This window comes from Babylonia areolata, chromosome 26 (assembly GCF_041734735.1).
Source record: "Babylonia areolata isolate BAREFJ2019XMU chromosome 26, ASM4173473v1, whole genome shotgun sequence".
NCBI classification, from domain to species: domain Eukaryota; kingdom Metazoa; phylum Mollusca; class Gastropoda; order Neogastropoda; family Buccinidae; genus Babylonia; species Babylonia areolata.
This window is the reverse complement of record NC_134901.1, coordinates 9,463,426-9,478,103: the sequence shown is the minus strand read 5'-3', so window position 1 is coordinate 9,478,103 and position 14,678 is coordinate 9,463,426. Positions and strand designations below refer to the sequence as shown.

At 40.1% G+C, this 14,678-nt stretch overlaps 1 protein-coding gene across 1 annotated transcript; it reads left to right on the top strand.

The window, feature by feature from the left end:
- The first annotated feature begins 3,674 nt into the window (after positions 1 to 3,674).
- LOC143300190 (uncharacterized) lies at positions 3,675 to 14,286 on the top strand. The gene is made up of 3 exons (XM_076613749.1): positions 3,675 to 3,710; positions 6,134 to 6,561; positions 12,805 to 14,286. The coding sequence occupies exons 2-3, from the start codon at positions 6,136 to 6,138 to the stop codon at positions 12,964 to 12,966; spliced, it is 588 nt and encodes a 195-aa protein (XP_076469864.1). The 5' UTR covers positions 3,675 to 3,710; positions 6,134 to 6,135; the 3' UTR covers positions 12,967 to 14,286.
- Positions 14,287 to 14,678: the final 392 nt, after the last annotated feature.

The window sequence follows — 14,678 nt, the reverse complement described above, 5'->3', positions numbered from 1 at the left end:
AACTACACACGCAAACACACACACACACACACACACACACACACATATATATATATACACACACATATATATAATACATACATATGCACGCACGCACGCACATAGACACACACACACACGCAGACACACACACACACACATACACATACACGTAAGTCAGCTTTAATCAATGTCCTTTTCATCCCCAACTAAAACTGAAGGGGAAAAAAGGCATGGACATTGAATCGATATGCGAGAATCGATATGCGAGCTGAAACAAGAAATACATTACATAATAAGAGAAAAAGACACTGAATCGATGTGCAAGCTGAAACAAGAAATACATTACATAATAAGAGAAAAAGACACTGAATCGATGTGCGAGCAAAAACGAGAAAATACATTACATAATAAGAGAAAAAGACACTGAATCGATGTGCGAGCTGAAACAAGAAATACATTACAGAATAAGAGAAAAAGACACTGAATCGATGTGCGAGCTGAAACAAGAAATACATTACATAATAAGAGAAAAAGACACTGAATCGATGTGCGAGCTGAAACAAGAAATACATTACAGAATAAGAGAAAAAGACACTGAATCGATGTGCGAGCTGAAACAAGAAATACATTACATAATTAGAGAAAAAGACACTGAATCGATGTGCGAGCTGAAACAAGAAATACATTACAGAATAAGAGAAAAAGACACTGAATCGATGTGCGAGCTGAAACAAGAAATACATTACATAATAAGAGAAAAAGACACTGAATCGATGTGCGAGCAAAAACGAGAAAATACATTACATAATAAGAGAAAAAGACACTGAATCGATGTGCGAGCAAAAACGAGAAAATACATTACATAATAAGAGAAAAAGACACTGAATCGATGTGCGAGCAAAAACGAGAAAATACATGACAATTCTCGTCAAGCTCGTCAAAACAGACCATCCCCACAACAACAACAAATATAACCCAGTCCCGATATATGTACGATGGAGTCAGTGGAACAGCACTGTAACGTTGACAGTACGAACAAATAGTCTTCGTTGGTTGGCGAGTTCTAAGAACAAGGATTTGATGTGCAAACAACCGACAATCTGCACTTAGATATGTATGTATGATAGTCGTTTTCGACTGTGACCATCAGAACAGCAGAGGAGGTAAGTGCTGTCTCGACTATCTGGGCTAGAATCTGATTTTCGTGGAGAGTGTCTACATAGGCATACATGATGTTTGGAACGTGGGAAAAAACGTGCAGACATCCCTCAGTGCTGGAAACTGGAGAGGTGTGTATCTAACGCCACGTTGTCCCCGCGGTGGAGCTAACAAAGTGCACAGGTGATCAACGTGTGTGACTGCTAATCTCAAGACCCTTAGTTGAGAGTTGATAATAGCCGAATAAGTTGTCGGCAAGAACCTTGCAAATACACATATAACGAAGACAGAAGAGGGTATTATTTTATACAAAGCCGTCAGATAACTGATGTTCGTTGGACACCTGATGGTCTAAACACAAATACACGATGCTTTTTATGCAGGTAAGATCAGAACAGACCCTACCTCCACACATGAAGTCGCACCTCATGACAGGTGAAATTCTCAGTTCACACGTACAGGTGTTCTCTTCCATGACATATTTCGCATCAGGAAAGTCATCCTGCCATGACAGGCCACAAGGTGACCACGCCCAATTTGGGAGTGATGCTCGTTCCACCTGTCCTGTTGATAACCTCTGTCTCGCTAAGAAATGCTCTTCAAGCATGGACTGCCCTCACCAGACAGGGAATGTTTCAAGCTGCACATGAAGATGACCTCAAGACAGGTACAGCTCTCTGTGCAGGCGGTGATGAGTTCTTGTTTCTTTCTCTCTTGTGTGTGTGTGTGTGTGTGTGTGAGGGTGGGGAGGGGGGAGGGGGAGGGGGGGGCGATGATGAAGTGGTGGCGGGAGACGGGGTTCCATTTCTTCAAGGGTATGACCTCATGCCAGGTGACAGATACCCTCCATTCAAGTAATAACCCCCATAAAAAGGTGGGGTGTCTCTCAGTGATACATGTCGGTGACTTTGAATGAGAGTGATGAACGATCTTCGTCCTGCTACACGGTGCACGCAAACACAGTGACACCTGACACCGCACGGCTTCTGACATACAACAGACAAGTGAGCACAGCACGTGACGCCAAACACAGTGACACCTCCTGACACCGCACGGCTTCTGACATACAACAGACAAGTGACCACAGCACGTGACGCCAAACACAGTGACACCTCCTGACACCTCACGGCTTCTGACATACAACAGACAAGTGAGCACAGCACGTGACGCCAAACACAGTGACACCTCCTGACACCTCACGGCTTCTGACATACAACAGACAGGTGACCACAGCACGTGAAGCCAAACACAGTGACACCTCCTAACACCGCACGGCTTCTGACATACAACATACAAGTGACCACAACACATGACCTCCTTTCCATGAAGATGACGGCGATGAACAAACAACGATAAAGACAAAGGCGATGATGGTGGTGATAATGCAGATGGCGATTAAGTCCAATCAATAAACGATGACCACGATGGAGCAAATGACATTGGCGACGATGAATTAACGACGACGATGATGTCAGTAGTGATGGTTCAGGCGACAAGAACATCCACTGAATGAATATGATTATAATAACGACGACGATAATAATTATCAATAGTGATGGTTCAGGCGACAAGAACATCCACTGAACGATGATGATAATAATAACGACGACGATAATATCAACAGTGGTGATTCAGGCGACAAGAACGTCCACTGAATGATGACCATGATGACAATGATTTTTCTCAAGACGCCAGAACCAAAGGATACAGTTGGCCTGGCTGAGCGGGTTTTCTGGGATGGTGGGCATGTTGAGGATGATCAGGTCCGCGTTGGCCGACCTCTCGCGTAGCTTTTCGTTCAGACGCACGGCCGTGTGCATCTTGCGCATGTTCTTCGCGCGCCTGTCGCATGCACAGAGCGTGCAGACACCACACATGATGAGTTGGTCAGCCGCCTTGCTATGGTGGAGCTGCGGTTAGTGGTTGGGAGTTTGGGAGGGTTGGAGTGTGTGTGTGTGTGTGTGTATGTGTGTGTGTGTGTGTGTGTCGTGGGGCGGGGATGGGGGGAGGCGTGGGTATGCGGGGCAGGGGGGGTTACAATGTGTCTTTTTTTTACTTTGAGTGTTTGTTTTGCTTTTTGGTGGAAATGTAAAAAACAACAACAAACAAACAAACGAAAAAACAAAACAAAACAAAAAAACAACAGAAACAAAACAAACAAAAAAACAAACAAAGACAACAACAATAACAAAGGGTCCGTATTCCCACCAACATCGAACATCGACTTCGCGGGAAGAAAACAAAACAAAAACAAAACAAAAACAAAACTAGATGGTGGAGAAGTCCACTCCTCACTAACAAAAACAGTCATTCCCACACCCTATCAGCACCACACACCCCAACACGACAGCTGAGTTCTGTACTCATTACACAATGCCTACCCGGGATCAGTGTCGATACTCCCCCGTGTCGAAACCATCGAGATCGTATGTACATATATTATACATGTTTATAGGTCAGTGGTCGAAACTCCCCGTGTACTATGTCCCTTGAAAATTTGTCGGCTGTGGTAATTCAGAGTTACGTCTCTTTATCAACATCCGGTCCCCCGTCGCAGCCGAAGGAGAGCAGTCGGTATATTGAAGGGTGAAACTCACGTGAATTCTTCATTATGACAAAACAAAATAATCAAGAGCAAATTAGAATTGGGATACGGTATCACTGTTAAATATAGTTGCCACTGATTTTGAAGCGCTGTCAGAACTGATAGGAAATGTGCAAAGTCGAAACCGCAAGTCAAGGTTGATTGATCACTTGTCAACATTTAACAAGTTGTTTCATAAATTGAATGGGTAAAGTCCCACTTTAGCAACCTAAATTCAGCCCAGGAATGAATGACTTATTACAATTAGTTACCGATTTCAGACTCTTTGTATTAGTGATAACTTGCAAACGTATATATTTAACTGAAAGAACCAAATGTATCACTTGTGTGTGGAACTAGTGCACTAGCAACCAGCAATGTTGTCAGCATGATTTGGATATCATATTGCCTCAGTTGTTTTTTTTGTAAGGTATTGACAGTAATGCCTTAACAGTAATGCCAAATATGGAAAGTGGAAGAGTCAAGACACTGCAGTCTTTCAGCATAAATCATATTATTAACTTCAGGATAACAGTAAATTTTAACCTCAAGTTCTGCTCACTAGCTTTAAAACTTACTCGTTAATGTACAAGAATTTTAAAACTTACTCGTTAATGTACAAGAATTGCATTCAAACACACTCAGCCTTGTTACCATAAACGTAAAGTTCCTCATTATTATTTTTTGGAGCAAACTTAACAAACAGTTTGTGTGTGTGTGTGTGTGTGTGTGTGATTTTGAAACATTGTATCAGACTCATTTCATTGTGATGACACAAAAGGGTCTTTGTACCCTACTACCCATTAACGTGTGTGCACACATCCACTCATGTATGTATTTGTGTCTGAATGTGTGTTGAATGTGTATTCTTGGTTTTTAATGGTTTATCATGTATTCACTACAAGGCTATTTGGGATGTGTGTGTATGTACAATTTTTTGTGTGTGTGTGCGTGTGATTGTGAGTGACAAACTCGGACTCACTTGTCGTGAGGACCGAAGTCAGCTGATTTATGAATGAATGTCTAGGCAAGGGTCAGAGCATTTTTTTCCCCTAAGGGTTAAGGGCCACCAAAAATGATTGAGAAAGTACTATCAAATTTTAGCTGTTCTAGTCATTGCTGATATTGTGATGCATATTATGCGGTAAAAAAAATAAAAAGAATCTTCATTTTTTTTCATTAGAATTTATTAAGTCAATAAATGAGTTAACTTTTAATTCAGATGTTTATTAGATTATTGTGTTTGTGGTATTGATTTACATTGAAAATGCCACCACAACAGACACACACATTTAAACAAAATTTGATAAGGGGATGGTGACATACATTTTTGTGTGCAGAAGGGCATGTTAACATTACTGAATCATTGTGTAATATTGGGACACACTGTTTCTCTGCTTGTCTCTCCCTCTATTGTTTTAAATTAGAAAAAAAAAAAACAAAATAATCTGTGTGAGCCAGTCACTGAATCTGAGTAGGTTCTTTTGATCTTTGGTTGTAAAATTTGACAAATGCGAATCCCCTGACTAGTTTGGTCACTGTTTGCTTCAGTTGCTGCAGAGTTGTTCACTTTTCTGTATATCTTTATTGTTAAATTCAATATTTTAAAAAAAGGTAGTAGTTATAGTGAAGCACACATGTCAACACACCAGATACTGTACAGATAAATTTTATTCCATTTCTTGATCTGATTCGTATATTTAGCCATCTTTATTTTGAGACATGAGTCACATTGTGAAGAATAAAAGTATGTAGAAGAGAAATACTAAACAAACATACTTTTTATTTTATTTTATAGATATTATTGATTATGACATATTGGGTCCTGCTCCTTTTGATAAACAGCTGCACATGAGTTTAGTGCTGGGCTGATTGATGAAGGAAGAAAGCCAAATAGTAAACACTGCATCTGTGCATGGGATAGTTCATAGTTAGTTGATAGTATCAGGATGGAAAGGTAAAAAGAAATTAATGTCGCATGCACACGCACACACACACACACACACACACACACACACACACACTTGAAGTGGGATGACATAAAACTGAAGACTAGTATATATATATCTACTGTATGCACTTATGCACACACTGTGACACAGTATACTGCACTGCACAAAACCACTTACATGACACACACAAATAATGTATGTCTTATGCCAATAATGCATGCATGGTCAAACAGTGAGTGTGCATGTGCAGCTGTGGTTGTGTCCATAACTTTTAAAGTAATTTTTTTCTTGTGAAAGGACTGATTCTCCTGTCTAAGTTTTATTTTTGATCAACCCCTCAGACTGTCATTGTGTATTGTTTCAGACATGTGTAAAATTTTCCTTGGTTAAAACAACCTACTCTCTTATCTAACTTAAGATCAACTCCTCAGACAGTCAACTTGCATTTATGTTTCAGTCATGGCATCAGTGGTGAAGCTGGCATTGGGAACCTTGAAGACCGGTCTCCACCAGGCAGCATTGAACCTCTCTTCCAAATCCCTCCACCGCCTCCACATCCCTCGACCCGCCTCCTCCACCACCACCCTTTCACCTGGACATGGCATTGCCACCACCACCACCACCAGTCTCCACCAGCCTCTGTTGAGGATGAATTGTTCATCGCCTTTATCATCGTTCTCTGCTTCCTCCTCCTCCCTTCTGCCCAGGTTGCCTCTCCTGCAGAGCGTCAACAGGCTGGCTCCGTGCATGACAGGGCTGCAGAGCTGCAGGAGCTACCATGTGCGTGTGGCACTGAAGAAGCGTTGCTCCAGCTGCTACTTTGTGCGGCGGAAGGGGCGGCTGTTTGTGGAGTGCAAGGCCAAGCCGCGCCACAAGCAGATGCAGGTGATGTTTCTCTTTCAGTTTGTTTCACACACTTAACTGTTAACACGTACGTACACATACACTCAGGCACACACACACACACACACACACACACACACACACATATAAATGCTGACTTACCTGCTTAGTGTATTCAACGCAAAAGCAGTAGACTGTTTCGCCATTGTACGATTTTATTTTTTAGTCTATGTGTCCATTAGATATCAACTAACAGGCAAATTTGATATGGTAACAAAAAATGGTAAGGCAGACAGATATAGTTATTATGCAATGGAATTGCAGATCTATTTCAGCAAATCTACCTCATCTTATTCAGCATCTTTCGGAAAGTGATTATCATGTGTTATTTTTGCAGTCATTAAATGTAAGCAAAACAAAAATCCCTAAACTACACAATTTTGACTATCCACCCATATTTCAGTCGGAGGATGATAAAGGAAAGATCAACACAGCTATTTATGTAAAAGAACATTTGATGTTTCATGAGATCCAGTCTACTGTGCCTGACAGTTTGATAACATAACATAAATGCATGTGCAGTCAGGGTTAAGTTTAACGAGAAAATAATTTTGAACATAGCTTCGGTATACCTACCCAAAGGTCCTGACAATCAAAACACAGAATGGTTACGAACCCTTCAGGACCAGAATGAAAAATTGTTAGTAGCCGGTGATTTTAATGCCCATTCCCCATTCTGGGACAATGACTGCAAAATGGCCATTAATGATTAATAATCGTTTTGTTGAAAATGTTGTGGATTCATCTTTACATCTTCTAAATGACGGTAATGTAACCAGAATCCCTGATATATCGCGACATAGAGCAACGGCTATAGACCTCTCACTGATTTTCCCTATCATTGCCCCAGAATGTGAGTGGGATACTATAAAAGACACGCTTGGTAGTGATCACTTACCGATTGTAATCATTTTAAAAGGTACTCAGTGTTATGTGACTGGATTGTAATCACTTTAAAAGGTACTCAGTGTTATGTGACTTTGAAAAAGATAAAATTCCAAAATACAATTATAGAAAAGCTGTCTGGACCAGATTTGAGACCATACTTTCTATCACTGATATCAGTGACGTTCGTGTCAAAAATGTTGACACCTTATACGCAAAATTCATGGAAGCAGTTTTGTCTGCTGCTGATGCGTCTATTCCTAAATGTAGTGCAGTAAAATCAGACAAACATTCGGGCAATGTGTGGTGGAACGCACAATGTAATGAAGCTAAAAAAGCTAAAAACCGTGCATTTAGAGTGTATTTTAAAGATAAATCTGACGAAGAAAAGCACACAGAAATGAAGAAGACAAAAAATCATCATAACTGGATATTAGCACAGGCCAAACTACAGTACTGGTCAGATTTTTGTAACAAAGATGTTTCTGATCAAAAAGATATCCACAAAGTCTGGAAAAAACTTAAATGAAAAAGGTGTAAATTTACCTGATTACGACATTAAATTAGAAAACAAAGAGTTCCCGGCTGCTTTTGAAAAAGCTGAAGCATTTTCAGAAGTGTTTGCCAAATCCAGTTGTACAGATTGTTTGCCAGAGAAAGAAAGAATTCTAAGGGAAAAGGAAGCAGCAAACGAAAAACATGATGATCCACAAATAACCTATAATCATTATACAAATGCTCCAATTACTTTTCTGGAAATGAAAGAAGCTTTTTCTTCTCTTGGAACCAAAAAATCGACAGTGGGACCAGACGCCATTTCAAATGAAATGTTAAAGCACCGGATAAGTTCCTCAGATTTCTACATAATCATATTCAGTATTGTTGGTCAAACGGTACATTACCTACTTTATGGAAACAGTCCATAGTGGTTCCTGTCCTCAAACAAGGCAAGCCAAAAACTGGTAAAAACAATTACAGACCAGTTGCTCTGATTTCACATGTTGGAAAGTTAATGGAAATGATTGTGTTAAACAGGCTTCTTCATTACTGTGAAAAAAAAAAGTAATTCCAGTTAACCAAGCAGGTTTTAGAAAAGGGAGAACAGCAGTTGACCACCTAGTTAGAATCACTAACCAGATAAAACATCAATTTGCTCATAGAAAAAATGTGCTAGCCACCTTCTTTGACATAAAAAAAGCATATGACCAAGTATGGCTTTCAAGATTACTCTATAAAATAAAATCAGTTGGTTATCAGGTTACATGTTTAATTATTTAAAAGCTTTTTTTAAGCAATAGAGTAATCAAAACAAAGGTAAGAAATACTTACTCTAACTCCAGATCACTTGACATGGGAATCCCACAAAGATCGGTATTCGCACCAATACTTTTCAACATCTTAACTCACGATCTTCCACAGTCTTGATCAAATAATGTTGAAAAGGTACAATATGGAGACAATATATATATATATGCATATGGATGAAACTAACAATGAAAAAAAAACCCCTCTCAGAATGATAAATTATGCAAAGAGGCTGTATTAAGAAGAACTAGATAAGCTGACTAACTATATGTCAGAAAATGGATTGAATCTGCAGCCAGAAAATTCATGCAGGGATCTGTTTAATCCTGGTTCTAACCCAGACACATTACCCATTTTTAAAATAGGTGGGTCAGTGCTAGAATACAAACAAGCAGTAAAATTCCTTGGCGTATATCTCACATCAAAACTGACATGGACTACCTCTTGACAAAGGCTAGAAAAAGCCTCAACTAGATTGTTAGCAGGCAACACTGGGGTCAGGATACCTCTGTACTTATCCACCTAGCAATATCGCTAGTACGCTCAAAGCTAATGTATGCACAAGAGGTATTCTTTTCTGCACCAACATACATGTTAAAGAAATTACAAAGTGTGGATAGTAAAGCATATAAGCTTGCTATTAGTGTTCAGTTCATGCTTCAACTTTAAAAACATACACAGAAATTAAAGTATTACCCTTTGAAGAACAGATGAAACTTGCATCAAGTAAATATATCTTGAAAAGTACTACAGTTCAAAATTCAAATATTGCCGAGATCAGTTTAAAATCAAACCTTCATTTCCCTAAAAGAGCACAGTCTATTCACTCCCTCATGACTATAGGTACTTATACCTCTGGCATATTTAAAACACCAGGAGTGAACCCAAATCAAACAGCTCCTCTGTTGTCATATATGACAATACCTAAATGGGAGATGAACAGTGCAACATTTGACATTAATTACCTGGATTTAAAGAAAGCTGAAGGCCCTGCTCTCCCAGCTTTTGTCAAATCTCACATTCAAGAAAATTACCCCAATCACCTTAAAGTAGATACAGATGGTTCAGTACTTAACAATCAGGCAGGGGCAGCATTTATAATTCTGTCATTAAAAGTAGAGAAGTACTATCATATCAGTAAAGATTTTTCAGTATTCACAGCAGAACTTATGGCTATAGTAATGGGATTAAATCACTTACTAGATCTTCCCATTACCATGTTTCAAGTGTTATTTTGTGTCAATTTTAAATTTGTATTACAAGCATTAAAATCTTTTAATTTGAAGACAAGAGGAGAACTCATAACAGAAATTCGTCATTTAATTCATGTTTTGACCATCCGTGGTACAAAGATTAATTTTTGTTGGATCCCTTCTCACGAAGGGATCGTGGGAAATGAGCAGGTGGATCATTGTGTGAAAAAAAGTGCAATGAACATTTACAATGCCATAGAAAATTGTATTCCATATTCATTACAAGAAGGTTATTCTCTGCTGGAGGAAACTTGCTGGAACCATGTCAATGAACTAAAACAGGAGTCTGATCCTGACAGAGAAAATACTGACAATAGCTCGCGAAAAAATGATCGCATGTTTTTGTTTAAAAGGACATCACAGTAGCAGAAGGCTCACCAGTCTAATGTACAGACTACAACTGGATGCCATAAAAACAAAATATACTTCAAATGTGACTTGCATTTGCGGCAGTGAAATTACACCCATGCATATCATCTATAAATGTGAACAGTTAAAACCATATTTACCTATGTACTGTACAAAACCTGCAGTTCCATCTGCTTCCATTGGAAATGTCTTATATGATAATCAACATGTGTTTGAAATAGTTCAGAGTTTAATTTGGAGTCCAATTGGCTCTTTGTTGTGATTCTACTGGTTGACTAGTTAGTTTATTTTATTTCGTTTATATTCCTTTTAAATTTTTTAAATTTTTTTATGCTAATTGAGGAGAGAGGAACAGGGAAAGTAGTGATGATTTAAGGGCATGGGTGGGGTGGGGGAGATAATGGATTTTCGTCTAAAATCACAAATGTGAATAGATGTTAAGCAAAAGAACGAACAACGAAGGAACAAACACACACACACATATATTACACATAAACACATACACAGTTACACATGAACACATACACACACACACACACACACACACACACACATGCACACACACACAGATTGAGATACACATAAACACACTCACAGATACCACACACACACATACACACACAAAGTTTCAGTTTCTCAAGGGGGCCTCACTGCGTTTGGACAAATCCATATTATACTCTGCACCATATCTGCTAGGTAGGTGTCTGCCTGACCAGCAGGACAACCCAACATGCTTAGTCAGGCCTTGAGTGCATGAATGGATATATATTTGTGTACCAGCCAGAGTGTTTCAGATTCAGTTTCAGTTTCTGAAGGAGGCTTTACTGTGTTCTGACAAATCCTTATACACTAGACCACATCTGCTTTTTTAATTTATTTATGTTATTATTATTATTATTGTTATTATTATTATTAATACTTTTTTTGTTTGTTTAATAATTATTATTTATTTATTTATTTACGTACGCTTATAGTTGACTTCATCAAGTTTTTGCGCCTTATACATATTATTATTATTAGTAGTAGTTCTTTTTTATGTATTTATCTATTATTTATTCATCTTTTTTTTTCTTTTTTTTCTCAAGGCCCGATTAAGTGCGTTGGGTTACGCTGCTGGTCAGGCATCTGCTTGGCAGATGTGGTGTAGGGTATATGGATTATTCCGAATGCAGTGACGCCTCCTTGAGCTACTGATACTGAAACTGCTAGGCAGAGATGCCTGACCAGCAGCATTAATGGTTTAACCCAGGCCTTGAGTGCTGTATATGTATCTGTATACCTACCAAAGTAGATTTCTTCTGCAGAGTTTTGCCAGAGGACAACACTTATGTATGTTGATGCTTATGGAGTTTAATGATCTGTTGCCTGACACCCTTAATTAAGGACAAGTTGTTCAGGGCTGTGGTCTTGCTCCATAGAACATGGTGTGGTTCAGATGTGGGGACCTGGCTGTCTGTCTGGCTTGGGGCTCCGTCTGGTGTCCTTGCTGAGCCCTGGTTGTCAATGGGTGGGTGGGTGAAGTCCTGGCTGTCACTGGGAGAGGTCCTGGCTGTCATTGGGTGGATGAAGTCTGGGTGGATGAAGTCCTGGCTGTCGTTGGGTGGGTGAAGTCCTGGCTGTCACTGGGGGAGGTCCAGGCTGTCATTGGGTGGATGAAGTCGTGGATGAAGTCCTGGCTGTCATTGGGTGGGTGAAGTCCTGGCTGTCATTGGGTGGATGAAGTCGTGGGTGAAGTCCTGGCTGTCATTGGGTGGGTGAAGTCCTGGCTGTCATTGGGTGGATGAAGTCCTGGCTGTCATTGGGTGGGTGAAGTCCTGGAAGTCCTGGCTGTCATTGGGTGGATGAAGTCCTGGCTGTCATTGGGTGGGTGAAGTCCTGGCTGTCATTGGGTGGATGAAGTCCTGGCTGTCATTGGGTGGGTGAAGTCGTGGGTGAAGTCCTGGCTGTCAGTGGGTGGATGAAGTCGTGCTGTCATTGGGTGGATGAAGTCCTGGGTGAAGTCCTGGCTGTCATTGGGTGGGTGAAGTCTTGGGTGAAGTCCTGGCTGTCATTGGGTGGGTGAAGTCTTGGGTGAAGTCCTGGCTGTCATTGGGTGGGTGAAGTCCTGGCTGTCATTGGGTGGGTGAAGTCCTGGCTGGTTGTCTGAGGGGTGTCCTTGCTGGGCCCTGGCTGCTCTTCTGGGTGGTTATTTGTTGACTTATGTTACCACAGGTTTCCCCTTTCAGTGCATCAAGTTGTCCAAATGACCAGACACTCAGTTTTATTTTCAAAACTTAGGAGAAAGGGCAGGGCAGGATGGGTCAGTTTTAAACTAGATAACACAATAAATAAATGTCAAAAGTAGAAGTTTCACAGACACTGTATTGGCAGAGAAGTGACTTAACCATTCTGCCACCTTCCCTCTGTGACACAGGTGATGAGCAAGCGGAAGACATGGAAGGAGGACTACTCTGAGGGCTTCGTCCGCAGGGCTGTCCATTGGAAGTACAACCGCGACCACGGCTACTACAAGCTGGGCAACACTCCCTTTGTCCGCCACGACTGGCTGAAGGGCAAGATTGGGGTGACAGTTTGAAACAATGGGGAGGTGTGTTACTGATCTGTTTTGGTAGTGACTGGGGTGACCGTTTGAAACAGTTGGGAGGTGTGTTATTGATGTGTCTGTTCTTGGGGTGACCGTTTGAAACAGTGGGTGGGTAGGGGGATATGGGGGGGAAGGTTATTGATGTGTCTGTTTTCGGGTGACTTTGAAACAAGAGGATGTGTGTTATTGATGTGTCTGTTCTTTTGGTGAATGTATGAAATGGAGGTGTGTTGATGTCCCATTTGAAACACAGAGTGTGAGACTGTGTTGTCAGTGTTCCTGTTCTTGGGGTGACTGAAATGGAAATGTGTTGGTCTTCTGTTTGAAGCAAAGCGAGGCTTCCGTTTGAAAGCAGTAGTATGTTGGTGATGTCCCCTGTTCTTGGGACACAAAAAGCTTGGACTGTGACTGTGTGAGTTTTAAAGAATCTTCTGGGTGTTATTGTTGATGGCGGCTGACTTTTGTTTCTTTTGGATTTCGTTACCTGAGGACACAGCTGGGATTTATTCTGGTATCTTATCAGCTCAGCATCTTGATTGCTATTTTGGGATTTATTCTGGTATCAGCTTAGCATCTTGATTGCTATTTTGGGATTTATTCTGGTATGTTATCAGCTTAGCATCATGATTGCTATTTTGGGATTTATTCTGGTATGTTATCACCTTAGCATCTTGATTGCTATTTTGCAAGCTGTTAAAATACCTAAATAGGGTAACACGACAACTTATTTTTTTGTCTTTGTAAGCAGTTTGTATTAAAACGTTGGATGTTGGATGTAACTTTGCAGGAGTGGGAGGAGGTTTGGGGATCACACAAACACACACACACACACACACACAGAGGTACACATTACAAACACAGTGTGTACTGTGGTCACCAAGAAGCAAAGAACAAAAACCATCAAGCTGGATTGAGTAATGAACAGGAAATATCTTAGTGACAGAAGGAATGTGTTCAATAATGCGAGCATTAATGTGTTCTATAATCCTAGTATTTTTCTGGTACTGTCTTTGATAATGATTTTACAGATTTTCCAATAATCTGTTTAAAAAGAAAGAAGTGACATATTAGTACATTTATGCTATCTATGTGGTGTTTAAAATGTATGTTTCACTTACACATGACAGAAAACTTGGTAAAAAAAAACATGAATGTTTTTCTCAGTCAGTGTGTGTACTGTTGGTGCAAAAGACTCGCTGCAGCAGAAAAAGTGTTGTGGAAGATTAGCATGGGATGATTGAAACTGATCTGTATGCATAGGATGTGTACACATTTGAACTGAATTGTTTTTATTAAAATGTGAGAATGCCATTGCTCATTCATTGTGTGTTTGTTTTGGTGGTGGTGGTGGTTTTTTTTTTTTTTTTTTTTTTTTTTTTTTGTGTGTGTGTGTGTGTGTGTGTGTGTGTGTGATACCTGTATGGCATTGTGCTGCTGTCTCTCTCTCTTGTCTCTTTCTCTCCTTTTCTCTGTCTATATGGAAATAAAAATTGCGCTAAGATTTATAATGTGTTTTTCAGTCTCACATGTTTCTCAGTTTTACTTAACCTTGTACTTTCATACCAAAATACAGCAGCACCACTAACAATATCCTCCTCATTTATATACAAGTGAATTTAAGTTTTGAATGATCCATAGTTAGTTCCTTTCTTCTGCTCTTTTTTCTTCTTAAGTTCTTTACTTGGCAAGAGAGGGGGTTGTGG

What these genes read in the sequence shown, in the direction of transcription:
- LOC143300190 (XM_076613749.1), top strand. Translation starts at nt 6,136, where the DNA reads ATGGCATCAGTGGTGAAGCTGGCATTGGGAACCTTGAAGACCGGTCTC. An exon ending in CGCGCCACAAGCAGATGCAG is followed by an intron (nt 6,562 to 12,804) that starts GTGATGTTTCTC and finishes TCTGTGACACAG; the next exon opens with GTGATGAGCAAGCGGAAGAC.